The 19,751-nt window shown below is 49.0% G+C and overlaps 1 protein-coding gene across 2 annotated transcripts; it reads right to left on the minus strand.

Moving 5' to 3' along the window:
- Positions 1–14,864: 14,864 nt before the first annotated feature.
- On the minus strand, positions 14,865–18,535 carry LOC119336572 (beta-glucosidase 25). 2 transcript variants are annotated; one of them, XM_037608619.1, is made up of 14 exons: positions 18,466–18,535; positions 18,262–18,343; positions 18,102–18,168; positions 17,966–18,024; positions 17,201–17,276; positions 17,048–17,119; positions 16,854–16,941; positions 16,473–16,728; positions 16,282–16,397; positions 15,958–16,181; positions 15,843–15,874; positions 15,640–15,742; positions 15,439–15,547; positions 14,865–15,319 (listed from the first exon to the last, which is right to left on the minus strand). In XM_037608619.1, exons 5-14 carry the CDS (start codon positions 17,259–17,261, stop codon positions 15,124–15,126), a joined length of 1,257 nt encoding a protein of 418 aa, XP_037464516.1. In that variant the 5' UTR covers positions 17,262–17,276; positions 17,966–18,024; positions 18,102–18,168; positions 18,262–18,343; positions 18,466–18,535; the 3' UTR covers positions 14,865–15,123. The 2 variants fall into 2 exon arrangements, with proteins under 2 accessions (XP_037464516.1, XP_037464514.1); XM_037608617.1 differs by lacking the exon at positions 18,466–18,535 and having other exon boundaries at positions 18,262–18,415.
- Between the last annotated feature and the right edge of the window lie 1,216 nt (positions 18,536–19,751).

Consider the following 19,751-nt stretch of genomic DNA (forward strand, 5'->3'; position numbering starts at 1 on the left):
ATCTATCTGTACGTGACCTGCCCCTGGATAGGACATGTCAAATAGTCCTATTTATCTCCACTTAATGCATTCATTGTAAACATATGCTTAAATGTATTATTCATCAATGGGAGATCACATATAGCGTGAGCTTATCAGTCTTATTTGAGCATTTTTTCTCGCAAAATGTTTATTTGATATTGCATCCGTACACCTTGGTACGTTCAGCTTGCCAGGGGCTTCTGATGGCGCCCCATAATATGGAAAGTCAAGTCCGAACACTTTCAACAGTGCGGCACCCAGAACTTATAGCACTATATGCATCAGCTCCGAATCATGTCTTGGGTCTACAGTTGGGTTAGCCCGGCTCCCTTGCTTTGGTACCTTACGTTCCGTTATATCGGCTAAGGTAGCGCAGGGAGAACTACTGCGATTGTGTCTCGGTTCTTCCGGACGAGCACCTCAGTAGAGAAAGCCGAAAACTGACCAGCATGATGTGGCGAGAGCTGGTCGCTATTCGAGAGGTCTTAAAATCCTTAAAGATTTTTCCGCTTTAGGCGATAAATCGGCTTCGTCCGATCTAGGCGTATATAGCGCCCCAATTCGGCCTTCCGGATTCTAGGGGCTTCGCCGAAATTTAAAATTGTAGATTTCTATGACTAAGTGAAAGTTATAAAGCTGCATAGTCCGACTGCCTTGTTCGCTGCGCTGGACACCTCCTTAAGGGACCAAACATTTGGATAAAGAGTGTCCGGGTTTCCACGAACACCCTAGTACTAGTTACGTGGGGGCGGAAGCCAACGACTGGCCTACTTTCAGAATTTTATAAACAGCCGCACAGAAGGTAATATTTTAAATAACAAAAGCGCTACATAGTGCAAGTAACTTCGTCCTTAAATTACAAACATGATAGAAGTGAATTCATTCTAAAATTGTGTCCTTGGTACATTCATCGGCCACGACGAGCGCCCTTCATAACGCCATCGTAATACTTCTCCGGATAGCGATGCGCCTTGCCCTCCGGCGGCCCGCCCTTCACCAGCTTCTCCGCATCCAGCTTGCCCCAATGCACCTTCGCGCGGGCAAAGGCCCGGCGGGCACCCTCAATGCAAACGGATCGCTTGATGACTTCGAGCCGTGGACAGGCATTCACCATCCGCTTGATTAGGCCGAAGTAGCTAGCCGGCAGGGGCTCACCAGGCCACATCCGGACTATGAAATCTTTCATAGCCATTTCGGCCGCCCTGTGGAGTTTGACCAACTGCTTCAGTTGGTCACTCAGAGGCATTGGATGTTCGGCCCCAGCATACTGGGACCAGAACAGCTTCTCCGTTGAGCTCCCCTCCTGGGCACGGTAGAACTCCGCGGCATCTGATACGCTGCGTGGCAGATCTGTGAATGCCCCTGGAGACCTCCGAACTCGGGTAAGTAAAAGAAACGCCTCCTCCACATGTTTGCTTTGCATAAAGAATTTCTTACCCGCCGCTATCTTTTTGGCCTCCTGGACTTCCTGCTGTGCCTTCTCGGCTTCGGCCTTGGCGTCTTTTATACTAGCAAGGGCCTTCGCAAGCTCGGCCTCTTTCGCCTTAAGCTCATGCTCCACGGACTCGAACTTTTTGCCGAGCTCCTGGAGCTCTTGTTGTACCTCGCCCACTCTGGCATCTTGCTTCTCGCGCTCTGTGTGTTCCAAGGCCGCCTTGTCTTCGGCCTTGGACAGCGCTTTCTTCGGAGAGGCCACTTCGGTGGTGGCCCCTGTTACAAAATCACGACGCTTCGTCGTTAGAATAACTAATTTTATATACCCTTCATTATGTGAGAGCGGGGAATTACTCACCTTTGCTCTCTTCGAGCTGCCTCTTCGTGAGGTCGAGCTCTCCCTGCACCTGATCCAGATCCCATTTTAGTCCGGCGATCTCGGATGTGCGGACAGCAGCGGCAAGCAAAACAACCTGCTTATTCACATTAACACTTATTATTAGACTCCTGTGGATTATAATTGACCCTCTGTTTGGTTTTTTCTTTCCGAACACCAAACAGAGTATCAGGGGCTACTACCTATCGGGTGGTAATTTCACATATTTTTTACTTACCTCAAAGCCTGTCAGGAGGCTGGTGCAAGCTTCGGTTAGCCCGCTTTTGGCGGGCGAAACCTTCTGAATCACCGCACTCATAAGAGTACGGTGCTCTTCATCCATGGAAGCGCCGTGAAGCGCTTCCAACAGACAATACGGCGCCTCGGGCGCAACAGAAGTCCTCAACACAGACGGCTCACCCTCCCTAACGAGGGGTTGCCCGCCTGAGTCCGGAACCACTAAAGGCTCCGGAACAGTGTTCGGCTGAGAGCCCGGCCTACTGGCTCTCACCGACACGCTCCGCGGGGATCTTGAACCCTGCGTGTCCGACATCTGGAATTCCGCCTTGGGGCGTCTCCAGAATCACCTCCCCCCGCTCTGGGAGCCTTCGGGACAACACTTCCGTGTCATCTGCGGGATGAGGAGTGGTGGCCGTCGGGAGCGAGTTCATCTCCGAATCGCTCAGGTATCCATCCGAAGAAGATACCTCGGGATGAACCCTGGACGGACTGCATATACGTCCGGCGTTATAAAAAGACTGTGAAGTAAAGTCATTACAGGGTGCAGATACTTACAATCGCGCTAGGGGCTTCCCCCTGAGCAGCCACCCCTCCTCGCTATGGGCGGCCGTGGCGGAGTAGTCCGGAAGGGACACCTTTCCCTTCTTGGACGACCCAGCCTCCCCCTCCGGGGCGGCTTTCCTCTTTTTCTCCTCCCCAGTGCGGGGAGTAGAGTTTCTTCTTGCTTCCCCCCGCCTCCGCGGGAGGGATCTGTCTCGTCGTCATCATACGACATGGGTATGACGGCCTTGCGTCGAGGGCCTTTTCCGGCCCCCTGGTCCGCCTTCTCGGGCCCCTCACCCTCTCCGGGTGGGGCAGTCCCTTCTTCTTCTTCCTCCCCTTCGGGGGAGGAGTGTGCCTCGTCGTCATCGGACAAGGCTTCTGGCGCAACCTTACGTCGGAGACCCTTTCGGATCCTCGGGGCCTTCTTATCGGCCTTCTTCTCCGGCACCTGGTAGGGCGCCGGGACCAGCATCTCCGTCAGGAGAGCATTAGCTGGGCTTTCTGGCAGCGGAGCCGGACAGTCAATCTGCTCCGCTATCTCCACATAATCTTGAACAAATATGCACAATTACTTAAGGCTCCCCCATGAATATATTGGGAAGAACCGAATTCGGTGGTAGCCTGAGAACTCACCTGACTAGGAGGCCGCGCGGCGTGGAGCCCACGGTCCTCGGATGTGGGAGGAGGTACTTTGGAGGCCTTGAGCAACGCCTTCCGCGCGTTTTTGTGCTTCATGCCATAAGGCCTCTGAAGCGTCTGGTGTTCGGCCGGGACGAACTCCCACAGATTGAATGCCCCCCTTTCGCACGGCAGAATCCGGCGAACAAGCATGACCTGGATCACGTTGACAAGCTTGATGTTCTTGTCCTTCATGCTCTTGATGCAGTTTTGGAGTTGGGTCAGCTCTGTAGATTCGCCCCAGGACATGCCCCTCTTTTCCCAGGAGGTGAGCTGCATGGGGTTCCGGATCAGAACTCGGGGGCCGCCGCCCAGTTGGCGTCACGTGGCTCGGTGATGTAGAACCACCCCGACTTCCACCCCTTCACGGTTTCCGCAAAGGAGCCGTCAAGCCAGGTGACGTTAGGCATCTTGCCCACCATGGCTCCTCCGCACTCCGCTTGCTGGCCGCTCACAATCTTCGGCTTCACGCAGAAGATTTGCAGCCACAAGTCGAAATGAGGCTTGATGCAGAGGAAGGCCTCGCATACGATGATGAACGCTGAGATGTTGAGGACGAAGTTCGGGGCTAGATCATGGAAATCTAGCCCGTAGTAGAACATGAGCCCGCGGACGAAGGGGTGAAGTGGAAACCCCAGTCCACGGATGAAGTGGGCGAGAAACACGACCCTCTCGTGGGGTCCTGGGGTTGGAATGACCTGCCCATCGTCTGGTAGCCAGTGCGCTATGTCTGCAGCCAAGTATCCGGCCGCCCGAAGATTCACGATATCCTTCTCCTTCACAGTGGAAGCCACCCACTTGCCTCTTGCTCTGTACATGTTTAGCTGTGCGGAGAAGACTTGGGCCAGGGCGCTGGAGCTCGAGGGGGCAAGAGTGGGCAAAGGAGGAAGAAGGTGTGGGTAAAAATGGGGAACTCTTATCCCTTTATAGAGGAAACGGAAGCGGTGCGCCTCCCCACTTGCCCGTTGGGAATCGCTCACCTCCCAAGCGCCACGATTGATGGTATGATGGGATTACCCATACCCGTATTGATGAGAATCCCATGATAAGGGGACACGATCTCTGCTTTGACAAGACGTGTCAAGGAAACCGCCTCGCAATATGCGCTGTGGCAGGATGTGGGAAAACGGTTCGGATAATGACCCGACCTTGATGACATGTCACGCTGTCTAGAAAGTTGCTAGCAGATTGCATCTGTGAAATATCATTCTCTCTACGGTGATATGTGAGCATCATTTTGCGGATCCGGACACGGTTGAAGTGTTCGATAATTACCTTGGAGTATTCGGAGAAGGAACCCGCCTTGCAATGTCGAAGACAAAACTGCGCGCCGGACTCATCGTCATTGAAGCCTGGTTCAGGGGCTACTGAGGGAGTCCTGGATTAGGGGGTATCCGGACAGCCGGACTGTATACATCGTCCGGACTATTGAAGCGTGAAGATACAAGGCTCAAGACTTCGGCCCGTGTCCGGATGGGACTCTCCTTTGCGTGGAAGGCAAGCTTGGCAATCCGGATATTGTGTTTCCTTCCTTGTAACCGACTCCGTGTAAACCCTAGCCCTCTCCAGTGTCTATATAAACCGGAGAGGTTGGTCCTTAGAAGGACGAACACAATTACAATCATACCATCATAGGCTAGCTCTTAGGGTTTAGGCTCTACGATCTCATGGTAGATCTACTCTTGTACTACTCGTATCTTCAATATTAATCAAGTAGGAAGTAGGGTTTTACCTCCATCGAGAGGGCCAACCTGGGTAAACATTGTGTCCCTCGCTTCCTGTCACCATCAGCCTAAGACGCACAGATCGGAACCCCCTACCCGAGATCCGTCGGTTTTGACACCGACACTTACCACCAATGTCTTACTTTGATTCAGAAGTATTGTTGGATGAAGCGGCCCGGACCGACATTACATGACCGCATTCATGAGACTGTTTATACCGACGTGCTTTTGTACAAAGGTGATTGGCAGGTGTCTATTTCTCCAACTTTAGTTGAATCGAGTTTGCCTATGGCCTGTCCTTGCGAAGGTTAAAACATCACACTTGACGAAAAATCGTTGTGGTTTTGATGCGTAGGTAAGAACGGTTCTTGCTAGAAGCCCATAGCAGCCACGTAAAACTTGCAACAACAAGATAGAGGACGTCTAACTTGTTTTTGCGGGGCTTGCTGTCATGTGATATGGTCAAGGCATGATGTGATATAAATTGTTGTATGAGATGATCATGTTTTGTAACAAGTTATCGACAACTAACAGGAGCCATATGGTTGTCACTTTATTGTATGCAATGCAATCGCCATGTAATTGTTTTACTTTATCACTAAGCGGTAGCGATAGTCGTAGTAACAATAGTTGGCGAGACGACAATGATGCTACGATGGAGATCAAGGTGTCTCGTCGGTGACGATGGAGATCATGACGATGCTTCGGTGATGGAGATCATGAGCACAAGATGATGATGGCCATATCATGTCACACATTTTGATTGCATGTGATGTTTATCTTTTATGCATCTTATTTTGCTTAGTACGGCGGTAGCATTATAAGATGATCCCTCACTAAATTTCAAGGTATAAGTGTTCTCCCTGAGTATGCACCGTTGCTACAGTTCGTCGTGCCGAGACACCACATGATGATCGGGTGTGATAAGCTCTACGTTCACATACAACGGGTGCAAGCCAGTTTTGCACACGCAGAATACTCGGGTTAAACTTGACGAGCCTAGCATATGTAGATATGGCCTCGGAACATTGAGACCGAAAGGTCGAACATGAATCATATAGTAGATATGACCAACATAGTTATTTTAGTGCGTTCCTAGAGAAAGCTAAGTTGAAAGATGATGGCACCAACTACACGGACTGGGTTCGTAACTTGAGGATTATCCTCATTGCTGCACAAAGAATTACGTCATGGAAGCACCGCTGGGTGCCAGGCCTGCTGCAGATGCTACTAATGACGTTAAGAACGCCTGGCATAGCAAAGCTGATGACTACTCGATAGTTTAGTGTGCCATGCTTTAGGCTTAGAATCGGGACTTCAAAGATGTTTTGAACGTCATGGAGCATATGAGATGTTCCAAGAGTTGAAATTGATATTTCAAACAAATGCCCGAGTTGAGAGATATGAAGTCTTCAACAAGTTGTACAGCTACACAATGGAGGAGAATAGTTCTGTCAGTGAACACATACTCAGAATGTCTAGGTACCATAACCACTTGACTCAACTAGGAGTTAATCTCATGTATTGCGTGAAAGTTGAAAAAGTTTGAGAACACCAAAAGTATGAAACAATTGCTTGGCTTGTCATTGGGGTTGTGCATGATTTGAATATTTTGTGTGATGAAGATGGAGCATAGCCAGACTATATGATTTTGTAGGGATAACTTTCTTTGGCCATGTTATATTGAGAAGACATAATTTCCTTGTTAGTATGCTTGAAGTATTTTTGTTTTTATGTCAATATTAAACTTTTGTTTTGAATCTTATGGATCTGAACATTCATGTCACAATAAAGAAAAATTACATGGGTAAATATGTTAGGTAGCATTCCACATCAAAAATTCTATTTTTATCATTACCTACTGGAGGACGAGAAGGAATTAAGCTTGGGGATGCTTGATACATCTCCAACGTATCTATAATTTTTTATTGTTCCATGCTATTATATTATCCGTTTTGGATGTTTTATATGCATTAATATTATATTTTATATTATTTTGGGGACTAACCTATTAACCTAGAGCCCAGTGCCAGTTTCTGTTTTTTCCTTGTTTTTGAGCTCTGCGGAAATGGAATACCAAACGGAGTCCAAACGAAATAAAACATTCACGATGATTTTTCTTGGACCATAAGACACCCCGGAGACTTGGAGACGAAGTCAAAAGAGCCGCGAGGCGGTGGCAAGGGTGGAGGGCGCGCCCAGGGGGTAGGGCGCGCCCCTGCCTACCCACCACCTCGGGACTGCTCTGACCTAACCATTGCCCCTATATATTCACATATATCCCCAAACCACCAGAAGCATCCACGAAAACACTTTTCCACCGCCGCAACCTTCTGTACCCGTGAGATCCCATCTAGGGGCCTTTTCCGGCGTCCTGCCGGAGGGGGATTCGATCATGGAGGGCTTCTACATCAGCTCTATTGCCCTTCCGATGAAGCGTGAGTAGTTTACCTCAGACCTACGGGTCCATAGCTAGTAGATAGATGGCTTCTTCTCTCTCTTTGATTCTCAATACCATGTTCTCCCCGATGTTCTTGGAGATCTATCCGATGTAATCTTCTTTTGTGGTGTGTTTGTCGAGATGCGATGAATTGTGGATTTATGATCAGCTTATCTATGCATATTATTTGAATCTTCTCTGCATTCTTATATGCATGATTTGATATCTTTGTAATTCTCTTTGAACTATCGGTTTAGTTTGGCCAACTAGAATGATTTTTATTGCAATGGGAGAAGTGCTTAGCTTTGGGTTCAATCTTGTAGTGTCCTTTCCCAGTGACAGTAGCGGCAGCAAGGCACGTGTTGTATTGTTGCCACCGAGGATAAAAAGATGGGGTTTACATCATATTGCTTGAGTTTATTCCTCTACATCATGTCATCTTACTTAATGCTTTACTCTGTTCTTCATGAACTTAATACTCTAGATGCAGGCAGGAGTCAATCGATGTGTGGAGTAATAGTAGTAGATGCAGGCAGGAGTCGGTCTACTTGACACGGACGTGATGCCTATATTTCATAATCATTGACTTAGATATCGTCATAACTTTGCGCTTTACTATCAATTGCTTGACAGTAATTTGTTCACCCACCGTATTATTTGCTATCTTGAGAGAATCCACTAGTGAAACCTATGGCCCCCGGGTCTATTTTCCATCATATAAGTTTTTGATCTACTATTTTGCAATCTTTTACTTCCCGATCTATAAACCAAAAATACCAAAAATATTTACTTTACCTTTTGTTTAGTTTATTCTATCTCTATCAGATCTCACTTTTGCAAGTAACCGTGAAGGGATTGGCAACCCCTTTATCGCGTTGGGTGCAAGTTGTTTGATTGTTTCTGCAGGTCTTGGTGATTTATGCGTTGTCTCCTATTGGATTGATACCTCGGTTCTCTAACTGAGGGAAATATTGATCTCTACTTTGTTGCATCACCCTTTCCTCTTCAAGGGAAAAACCAACAAAAGCTCAAGAAGTAGTAAGCGGCGACTATGGAGTTCAACTTTGCCTTTGAAGGGTGTCCGCTCTGGTCTTGGATGACAGAGTCATCGGCTATTATGGTACGCGGTCCGAGTGATAGTGAGTGTGTGTTGTTGAGGCTAGTACGTCAGAGCGGTGGCCTTAGAAACGCCGCATCATGGCACCGGATGGCTTGTCACGCATTCCTGCGTCTAGCTCCAACTCAGAGCACGACATAGTGGGGACGAGGCACCGCCGGAGGGGTTGCACCGCAACCCTAGGGTTGGGGCGCCAGGCGGTGGTCATCATGTCTGGCAAGGTCGCGGTCACGTGCTTCGAGCCTCTAGTACTGGCAGGTCCAAGCGCCATTTGTGCGGGCACAATGGATTCGGGTCTGACCGTTGTTGTGCGCACTCCTACCGGGAGCCGTTAAGAGCCATGCAGACGAGCATCTCCTCCTCGTCTCTGCATGGGACGAGGTTCCAGTCGATGGATCTAGAGAGTCCAAGGTCAGATCCGCTGCCCATCGTGTCGGTGAAGGCCGGGGATCACCGGAATGAAGCTTGGGGTAGGAGCGAAGTGGACTGGAGTGGCTAGGGTTTTGTCCGTGATGCGGATAGAGACGGATTTATATAGGGTCGAGGTGGGCCAGTGTGGGCCAGATCCGACGCGGCCGACGCATCCGAGCCTCCCCATATCCGCCCTAGAGCTGAGCTAAATATGAAGGATGCTAGTCGCCTAGTCAGCCCGGGCGTATAGGGCCAATATGCATGAGGGGTGCGGCTGGGTCGAGATATTGCGATCGGTCACTGACCAGGACGTTTGTCCAGAGTATAGGGCGCGTTTCAAGAGTCCGGTTATAGATGTTCTAAACATAGCCATGAGCTAACTGGATTTTCAAACTTTTCTCTCACCATTTCCCAGTTAGATATTTGGCTGGCTGGCGACAAAGCCTCCCCGAACCCCTGTTGTTGTTCTTTGTCTGTGTAGGCGGATACTTGTTATGCGGTGGTGGAAACACCAGGTTGTTGTGGCATGCACCATTGTAGGAGCAAGAGCAGTCGGGACGGTGGTGGCTCTTGTTGGCGGCGTGCGGTGTGCTGAGGATGGAGGATGAGGATGGCAGCAAGAGCACTAGGGGAACGGGGGCGGCCATGGTGGATTTGTGGTGCCGCGGTGGTCCGATATCCATGGTGATGGATGTTGGTGTTGGTGTTGGCGAGTTATCTAGGATGCATTGTTGCTACGAGCCAAGGAGGATTGCGGGGGCATGATGCAATGATGTTCGATTTGATAAGCTCTAGGTGATGTTGTCCCGGACTAGGGGTCACTCACCACGTCATCTCCCGGCAAAGTGGGCCCAGCCAAAGACTCCCCATGATGGTTCACTGGTGGGCCATCTCCAGAAGGCCCATGACGCGTAGAAGGAATGTTCCCGAAAACTTGGCACATACTCCAAGACTTAGAGGTCGTATACAATGCGATTACCTTATACGTAGCTGACTTATCTGTAACCTTAACCCCCTGGTATCTGGTCAAATGACAATAATCTCATTGTAGATAAACCTGTACTTTTTTGCTCCATGCCAAATCAATACAAACACAAGAAAGATGTAGGGCATTATCTCTTTAAGAGAGCTGGAACCTGCGTAAAACCGAGTGTCCTTGTTACCATTGCATCTAGGCTACTAGCTCGGGACGCCCTACCCGAGATTCGCCATAATCGATTCCGTCACCAGGTGAAAGCTTAGCACCGGCTTTGGTGGATGTTGACGATGACGACATCCGCAAACGCTATCACCCTCTTTGTAGGTATCGTCTAAGAGAATCTTCACTTCCAATGTCATTTGAATCTTGAGCTCTCTAGGTGAACACCCAAATTTCGACCTTGGACGAAGTGGGTGTCGACAACATATATGACGCCTCCCCATTGTGGGGCATCGCCTTGGATGTCACGTCTTCCTTCATACTACTTCAGTGGTTCGTGTCGTTCAATGATTTGCCATCCACTAGGAAGGTGCACGCCTTGAGGCCAGTGTGGAAGCCGAATCAGCGTCTCTGGAAATCGAATTTGGCTTATAGGGCGTTTGCTCTCGTCCCTTGGGTGTCAGAGTCGTCGGCTAGTTCGGTACGCAGCCCCGGGGCCGGTGATTGTGTGTTGTTGAGATTGGGCAGCAGATAATCACTAATTCACATTGTTCATTACCAAATTATCAACAAATCCTTGATGTGGGTTGGGGGGGTCATGTCCGTTGTATTACAGTAGAAGTCAAACTGTGTATGCTTGTCCTCGGCGTCTCGCCAGGTTATTAAGTTATGTTTCAGCAATAAAACTGCTTACCGTTAGACAGCGAGATGTAAAAGGTCAGCTTTGCCGATCTTGAACCTCGTCAAGACTCCTAGCCGCCAAGCGAGTGTCTCCATTGCGTTTGGTATTTCTCTGGAAACAAACATGGGACGTATCTCGGTCTCTCACCATGTACTCCGTTCTCACTACACAGTTATCTTATCCACAAGAAGTTTCCCATCTGGTTGCCCACGGTGGTCACCGTGCTGCAAGCCAAGAAATTCCACCGGCCTCTACCCAAAGTTTCCACGGAACCTTCGATCAGAACTCAGAAACCCACGCGGAGCGTCCCGGCGCGGCTGAACCGCCGGAGGAACCCTGCTCGGCTTTTGCGCTACAGGCGCAGCTCATCGAGCAAAGCCGCGAACTCCTGACTTGAGTCGGGGAATCTCGTCTCGACTCTCGTGTACGGCATGTTCGTTGCAGTACGCACACTTTTCTGTGGTTTCCACTCCTCTTTCCCCCACACGCTGACAAATATCATACTCCATGAGCGCCTGGCGACAAGTTCACTCGTGCTACCTGCCTTCCCGCCTTGTTGTCACTACCACCTCCTTTCACATCTCGTACCCGCATTTTCCATGTGTGATTTCTTCCTCTTTATCGTCGTCGTCACAAAGTTGTAATATGCATATGCACCCGATGAATATAGAGAGAGTTGCACCAAACTACATTGGCAATAGATAATCACTAATTTTATACTGTTTATTACTCCCTCCATTTAACAATGTAGTGCGTCCACGTTTCCCGAGATCCAATTTTGACTGTAAATTTAACCAACGAGACCGACTGCGGCGGGAGCAAAAATTGGGATAATTGACGACGACCCCCCTTGTTGGCAAATCCTTGATCATATGCCCCCCGCCGCTGTCTCTGACATGTGGGGTTTAAGTGGCCCGACGGGGGGTTATCATCAAATCTCCCGCAAAAATTATAGTACTGAATTCGTATTTTTGATATAATCCGGTGGTATAATTTTTGTTCCCGCCGCAATTGGTCTCATTGGTTGAATTTACGGTCAAACTTGAATCTCGAGAAGCGCAGACACACTACATTGTGGAATGGAGGGAGTAGTAAATTATCAGTAAATCTTTGATGTAAGGGGTGTTCAGTGCCCCCTTGTCTCTGCCACGGTAATGTCCATATTACAATAGATGTCCAACTGTGTATGCTTGCCCCCTTGTATGCTTGTCCCCTCGTCGTCCTGGCCCCCACCTCTGGCGAGCCGCTCCTCCCCCGCCATCCCCTGCCACCGCGGGCGTCCCCCTCCTCACACGCCTCCGCCCCCTCGGCCCGCACCCCCGGGACCATCCCCGGTGATCCTCGGGCGCTCTCCCGCCAGCTGCTGCTCGTGTCTGCCGGTCGGCGGCGGTTCCAACGATCCTGGCCGCTGCCATGGTCTCCGACGGCCCTCCCCCCGAGCCATGGTGATTGCTCTTGCGTCGAGACGGCGGTGCTTATGTGGTTGTGGCTGGCATAAGGCTTCCCGTGGTGGTCTGGGGCCGGGGTTGTTTCGGTCCCGGCGGCCTCGGACCCGCGTCTCTCTGGTGTCCCCCGCTGCTGGCGTCCCCCTCCGGGCAGCTTCGGCCTCTGCGACTAGGTACCTGCGTTCCTTCTAGATTATCTTGCTCGCCGGTGCCCCGATGGTTAAGGCCACAGCAGCTCGGATCTGCGTCCCTCTAGTCCTTGCTTGCCAGCGTTGCTGGACGCCGTCGTTCCAAGATCCCCGCTTGGTTCGCCTTGTCGCCCGCCCTACCCTGTACGCCTCAAAGTCTCCCCCTTTTGCCAGATCCTATGCTCGGGGGTTTGGAGGCATTGCCACCCTCCGACGGAGGTGCAGCCCCGTCAACCCCTTCCTGACATGGTGGTTCAGACCAGCGTTGACATCCCCATCTTTGATTCTGGACTCGGCGGCTATGGGATAGCTCGGCTTCAGGCCAGGGAGAGATCCCTGTTTGGCTTGCCGGTGCTGGCAGCGACGGCGCCTGCGGGTGTCGTTTTCCTCCTTAGAGGCGCTGCCAAGGCCTTCAGCTGCGCCCCTCTTCGAGCTCAGGGGAAACCCTAGGTCCGGGTCCCTCGGACCGGATAGTGACGGTGTCTCGGTGTCGTATTCCTTCTTAAAGGCACTATCTTGATCGCTCGTGGTGTCCCCGGTTTTGGCTCAGATGATGTTGGAGTTCTCGTTGGCTTGGCATTGCCGCCCTTGGCTCGGGTCTGGTAGGTTTAGCTGTGTTGTATCCTCTGTACAGGCTGGGCATCCCTTGTCCCCCTGCTCCGGGGACCATGTACACGCATGCCTGCATTCGTGTCATGTGTTGTACCCTTGTGCACTCATTCTACTCCTTCTATCAATGCAATGGTACACAAGTTTTTGCGTATTCGCGATTTTTTTTCAGCGATTAAACTGCTTACCGTCGGATAGTGAAATGTCAAAGGTCAGCTTTGCCAATTTTGAACCTCGTCAAGACTCAAGACTATGCTACTGTATTTCTTAGCCGCCGGGCGAGCGTGTATGTGGTGCGTTTCTCCATTGCGTTTGGTATGAGGTATTTCTCTGGAAATGACGTACGTATCTCGGTCTCTCCCCATGTACACCGTTCTCACCACGCAGTGGCTATCTTATCCGCAAGAAGTTTCCCATCTGGTTGTCCACGCTGGTCACCGTGCTGTAAAAGCCAAGAAATTCCACCAGCCTTTACCAAAAGTTTTCCGCCGAACCTTCGATCGGAACACAGAAAAACCGAAGAAACCCAGACGACGGAGCATCCCGGCACGGCCGACCCCCTGCTCGGCTTTTGCACTACAAGCGCAGCTCGGGCAAAGCCGCGAATTCCTTATTCCTCGTGTACGGTCAGTTTTTTAGTTACTTCGTTCGTCCGTTCCCAGGGGGGCCGGGGCCCGGATAGCTTTGGCTTTGGCCCGCACACTTTTCTGTGGTTTCCCCTCGTCTTTGCCCCCACACGCTGACACGCATGAGCGCCCGGCGACGAGTTCACTCGCACCTGCCCTCTCGCCTCGTTGTCGCAGCCCACCTCTTCCCACATCCCGTCTCCGGACGCATTTTCCATGTGTGATTTCTTCCTCCTCATCGTCGTCTTCTCCTTCTTCTTCCCCAATTATCATTTCTGCATAGGCCGTCGCTTTCGCGGCCCTCTCCCACCAGTGATCAGCAGAATGTGTTGGAAGCACGTTGCCGTGTTGGCAACTGACTCACCAGCAAACAAAAACAGGGAAAAAAGCACCCACGTCAAGGCCTCCACGTTGGGGAAATTCAGGAAAAATTATGTTGGAAGCTTTGGGGGAAATTCAGGAAGCTATAATGTGCGAGCTAGCTCGCGCATGCATCGAGGACCCATTGGGGGGAAACTCAGGAATTCTGCTCGGAAAACAGTTGGGTTTCCGAGGGAATCCGGAGGAAAATGCGTGGGCTGCGGCGTGGCACATGGCGCCCGAAAGGCGTTTTGGTAGCATCCAAGAGAATAAGTCGGGCAGGTAAAGCAGCTCAGGTGAAACTGCGTGCGTCCAGACCAATCATCCCGAGGCAGGGCAGCTCGGCGTTTTACTCGCAGCCACAAAGCTTGGAGCTGGAAATTACATGGGGGAAGAGAGGAGGAGAATAGCTCGAAGTTTCAGGGGAGAGGGACCATTGCTGAAGCTGAACTCAAGACCTCAAGTTGCCGGGGCCATGCGGCCCCCAACGGACGGCATCTTCAACTTTTCAGGGTTTGTCTTCGTCTGCGCAAGCACATCTTAAAGTTCAGCAGCTCGAATCACTGTGTGTGTGTGAGCACATCTCGCCGTCAGTTCAACGGACGGCGTGGTCGATGGTCTCGTGAGTTACATTTTGCTCATGAGATATGCAAGTATGTGTGATATGCACAGCTGAAACAGTGACTGAAGAATCATTGTGTGCTGTTATCCACAGGGCGGCCGTCGATCTTCGGAGCCAGAACCTGGCTCAACTTGCAACTAGCATCTCACCGTCTGCCATTTCAACTTTGAGGAGAGGAAAACAAAACAGCATCAACATAAACCAGTAGAATAAAAGGGATAGAATGTATAATTCTCTTGTTGATGATCTCTGTAAGACTGTCACATCAATGTACAAGCACGATTGTGCCACGTTCGACTGAGTGGCTGACGCCCGTGTAGGGAATTCTCCAGTTACATTTTTGCCTCCTAAGGTAGTATTATGTACGTACGTGTAAATGATAACTATGCACAATTTACTCTCTCTCAAAAAAAAAAAAACACTTATGCACAATTGGAATGGTGACTTAAGAATCACTGCTGTTGGTTATCTACATGACGGCAGCGGTCTTCTGGTTCTGGGATAGAACCTGGGTGAACCATTCGACGGACGCCTTGGGTATCCTCGTCAGGTTGTTGTTGTAGTCGATGTAGTAGAGGCCGAACCGCACCGTGTACCCCGAGTTCCACTCCCAGTTGTCCAGCAGCGACCACACGAAGTACCCCTGGATGTTGCACCCTTCCTTCCTGCAGCCATTCATTCAGGTTGCATACCCAGCACTTGAGTACCAAAGCTCAACAGGTGATGATCATCTGCGGCGTTGGTGGTTCAGTTCTTGTATAGGAACAGAGAAATGAAACCTCACCTTATAGCATCTAGGAGGTTGGACATGTAGTCGTTGTGGTACTGTATCCTCTTGTCGTCCTGCAGGACATTTTCCAACCTTGAAAACCGGCTGTTTGCGTCGTCCATACCTGACAGACATAAGCAGCTTGTTAATAATCACTGACTATTTATCTAAGGCCAAAGATCTTATCATCTGCCAACACAATCTTCAGATACATACCATTTTCAGTGATGAACACAGGTGGATTTCCATACTTCTCTTTCACATGTTTCATCAGGCTGAACATGCCCCAGGGAACTATGTGCAGCCAATTCGACGCTGCCTGAAAGTCCACACGTAAACATGTATTGCCAATCAAACATGTGATTGCATAAGATGACCAACGACGAAAGTTTAGAGAAAATATGAATCTGCAGGTATACCGTTTCTCCTATTTTCTTTCCATGCCTGTAAGCTGCATAGTGCATGCAGCGAGGAAGTCAGTAAGACTGAAAATGTATTAGGCGGTTTGTAATATCTTCATCTGTCAAGACTGACCAGTTGAAATGACAGCAGCATCGGTTGAAGCATCATTCATGACAAGTTTCCTTACCCGCATCCTGTCGTTCCTAGCATATAATGTCGTGTAGTGGTTTATGCCTACAAAATCTAGTGACCCAGATACTAACTGTGATTCCTGGTTTGAAAACTGGGGCAGCCTGTCGCCTACAAGTTTCTGCATAGAAGCTGGGTAGCGGCCAAAAATTAACGGATCCAAGAACCTGTAATCAGGTTCACAAATTCTCAAGTTAATACAGGAACAAAGCTATCTACAGCAATTAACTTTATGCTTGCATATCAAGTTGGTACTTATTGTCTCACCATCCAAGCTCAAAGTCCATAGCTCGTGCTGCTGCTTCTCTGTCTTCATCGACATCCGACAATGGTTCATACCACTTGGAGTCAAGTGCGATCCCTATGAGGCCTCCTTGCTCTTTCTGCAATTAGTACACAACAGCGTTCATTTCTTTTCTTAAGAAACATTACTTAAGGATGTGCTTGCAATGGATTACCTTGAAATGTTGCTTGTAAGCATGAAAAACACCAGCATGAGCTAAGAGTATGTTGTGAGCCACAATATAGGGTTCAGTTGATGATGTACCCTCCTTGCAGAACAAATGAGATATAATGGAACACCTCCCAGGTGCTTGGATGCCAAAATCATAGCCATCAATTGCAAAGTTATGGGGCTCATTAACGGTGATCCAGTGCTTCACTCTATCTCCGAACTCCTTGAAGCAAGTAGAGGCATAGTGAACAAAATCCTCCCTGTGTAATTTATCTGTCAGGATCAACCAAACCAGTATTTTCATGTGAAAATAAAGAACTTTTATGCGACATAGATTGTATAAGAAAGCTTCATCTGAAGAAGGTCATGCAACAGTGTTACATACACGATTTGCGAGTTTAACCAGCCACCATATTTATCCTCCAGTGCTTGTGGAAGGTCCCAATGGAATAGTGTTACATATGGTTGTATACCTGATGCACAGATACAGAAAAACAAAAAAATGGATATATAATCGTAAAAATGGAAGTAGGCAGCAGCTTGCATTGTGCAGACACTGAAATGTGGAAAACAGATCACCTTTTCCTAATAGAACATCTATGAGGCTGTTATAGTAACTCAATCCTTCTTCATTAGGCTTGCCTGTTCCATCTGGAAAGACAATCATCTATACAGTTAGCGGGAAGAGTGAAGAACATAAATATAATTGAACAGAATTTACCTCAGACATACTTGGGAAGATGCGTGCCCATGAGATAGAGAACCGGTATGCATCCACGCCAATATCCTTCATTAAGTCAACATCTTCCTGCCAGTCAATGCTAGGCTTTTCAGCTATAGATAATTTATTGGTGTAGCTGATCTTCTCATTTTATCATAAACCTAGTCTAAGAATAATAGTAATTGGACAGATATAAGAAATACAAGGCTCTATTTCAGAAAACCTTCTTGCAGAACCAAAATGGCATCTCATATTCAGAATAACCTTAGGAATAGTCTTTCTGCTGTCTTTAATTTTTGAAGCACCATGCCAGAAAAGTGGATTTCTAGTTTGATATATTAAGTTATTGTTTCAACTGTCAAAACAGAAAGGACAAGATGAAACTAGCAACAAAATGCTAATTAGTTAATACATTGATGCTTAGAGATATCAAGTATCTTTTGAAAATGCACAAGCCGATCCACCTTTTTCTAAATTACTAGAAGCAGATAAAATGAGGGGCAGGCAAATTTTATCAGCTGTCAGGACTCAAGAATGCAGGCATGCAGGCATCGGGGGACATTCTTACATGTTGATAAAATAATCTCTAATAAGTTTACCATCAATAACGCTTCACTGAATCAACAGGAAATTATCTAACAAAATTGGATTAACAGGATGCTACGAACCCAACATCAATGACTAAGGAAGAGTTCAAAATTCCAGCTACATATATAGCATAATAAATGAATGAACTAAATCAAGTAAACGAAAAAGAGATTGATTGGTTAACTTACCTTGTAACGATGGTAGTGATCAACAGCAACATCTGCATTGCTGAAATCTATCACCCGCCCTGCAGAAGAAAAACACGACATTCAGTTATACTCTTCAGAGCAGAGTAGTTTTCGCAACAAATCATCATTACTGCACCGGGTCGACTTGCGAGAGTATCCCATATCGTAGGTCCACGCTGACCCTCATTGACAGCACCCTCGTACTGGTAAAATATTGACCAGAAACAACTATCAGAAAAGTAACTAAAGACAGAACGGCTGAAATCAGAGAGAAGGGTATTTTCGCAATACTTGACCTGGTAAGCCGAGGAAGCAGTCCCAAAGGTAAAACCAGGGGGGAAGTCGGCTCTCCGTATGGCCTCGGCACAGGCAGCAAAGCTGACAAGGATATGAACCAGAGTCAAGACACCCATGGTTTTTCCTTGAGTTTGAAGCTCTAACTACTCATGTCTTTTATTCCATGGATGAGTACCAGACAGGATGCTAAGATATATATAAACCTCGGCGAGTTGGTGAGTGTGGGAGGCAACTGGAGGATGAGCTTCACTTGTCTTGAAAGCCCATCACCGTGCGTCTCTGCTAAGTAACTCCTGAGGAGGCCAAATAGGCTGAAATATCTCTGTCAGCAGGACCTTTGATCAGCAAGAGAAGTGAACTCCTTGACACGTCCTGTTGTGAAGTGGCATGAGTGAAGCAAAGGAAACCTTTGCTTGTGCGCAAGAATCTCAGACTCCAGGATTCATGGATCAAAGCTGCACAGATAAGCCGGAGCGTATTCGGAATCTACTCCAGTCTGAGAATTGTGCCAAGTTCTTACTACATAACTACCAGCATGGAGATGGAGGGAAGGCCCCATTATTAGCAAAATGGTGCCTTTTTCTTACTAAAGACTAAAGCGCCATTCTGATCCCCGCAAGATATTGAGAATAGTTTATCATTGACATGGTGCCAAGTGATGACTACGGCAATTATCCAATAAAATAGACAACCTATTGTTATCCATTTCGTTTGGCAACGCCGCATGCTGCCAAAACAAGCAGTGTCTGCCTACATTTTGATCACAACATGTCCCATCCATATGCTCAGCATCTGTTTCAAGACCCAACGAATTATAAGGAAGAGAGGCAAAGAATCTTAATAAAGATCAGGGGCTCAACAGTCCCCCTGCAGTCGCACTCACGCTTATCCCATGGGAGACATAATGGCTTGCTTGCACGGCAGGAACAATTCGGGCAACGATTTAACTACTATCCATGGTAGTTACAGGAAAGGGACGGGGTCGATCCGGCGATGGTGATCCGGTGGAGCGAGCGGCTGCGCTCGCTGGCCGCCTAACTGCCCCGGAATGCGGCGCAGATCAGCACATGTCTTGGTATTTTATTTCGTGTATATCCTATGGCTCGTGGCGAAATAATGCAGAGAAACGCGGCCGTTGGGGGCACATGGATAGGATTCGGAGTCTTCGGTTGAAGGCTCGAAGCTGCCGCGGTGACGCCATGATTGGGATTTAGGAGAGGAGGATATCGGATGTGGCACGTCACCCTCCTCCCGTAGATAGATAGATTGGGGCCTGGAATCGCAAAAGGGGCGGGGCTGATCCGTCCACGTCGCCGCCCACCGCCACCGCCCAAGCGGAAAAATCACCGTGGATAAAGCGGGGAACTTTTTGCCGGCAATCCGTAGAAAAATGGAGGGGGGAAAGAGACGGGGAGAGGGTCGGTTTTGCTGCTTGCCTCGGCGGTAACCGTCGCTTGGCTTGCGCGCGTCGGCGGCGGGCGAGGGTGGC

The sequence above is a fragment of the Triticum dicoccoides genome, chromosome 7B (genome assembly GCF_002162155.2).
Source record: "Triticum dicoccoides isolate Atlit2015 ecotype Zavitan chromosome 7B, WEW_v2.0, whole genome shotgun sequence".
Taxonomy (NCBI): Eukaryota; Viridiplantae; Streptophyta; class Magnoliopsida; order Poales; family Poaceae; genus Triticum; species Triticum dicoccoides.

Bases quoted from the DNA above. Each gene is read 5' to 3' on its own strand.
- LOC119336572 (XM_037608617.1), bottom strand. From the start codon at position 18,378: ATGGGTGTCTTGACTCTGGTTCATATCCTTGTCAGCTTTGCTGCCTGT. The intron at 18,025-18,101 runs GTGCAGTAATGA...TTTCTTCTGCAG, and splicing joins TACTCTCGCAAGTCGACCCG to GGCGGGTGATAGATTTCAGC. The intron at 16,942-17,047 runs GTGATCTGTTTT...TCTGTGCATCAG, and splicing joins AGATGTTCTATTAGGAAAAG to GTATACAACCATATGTAACA.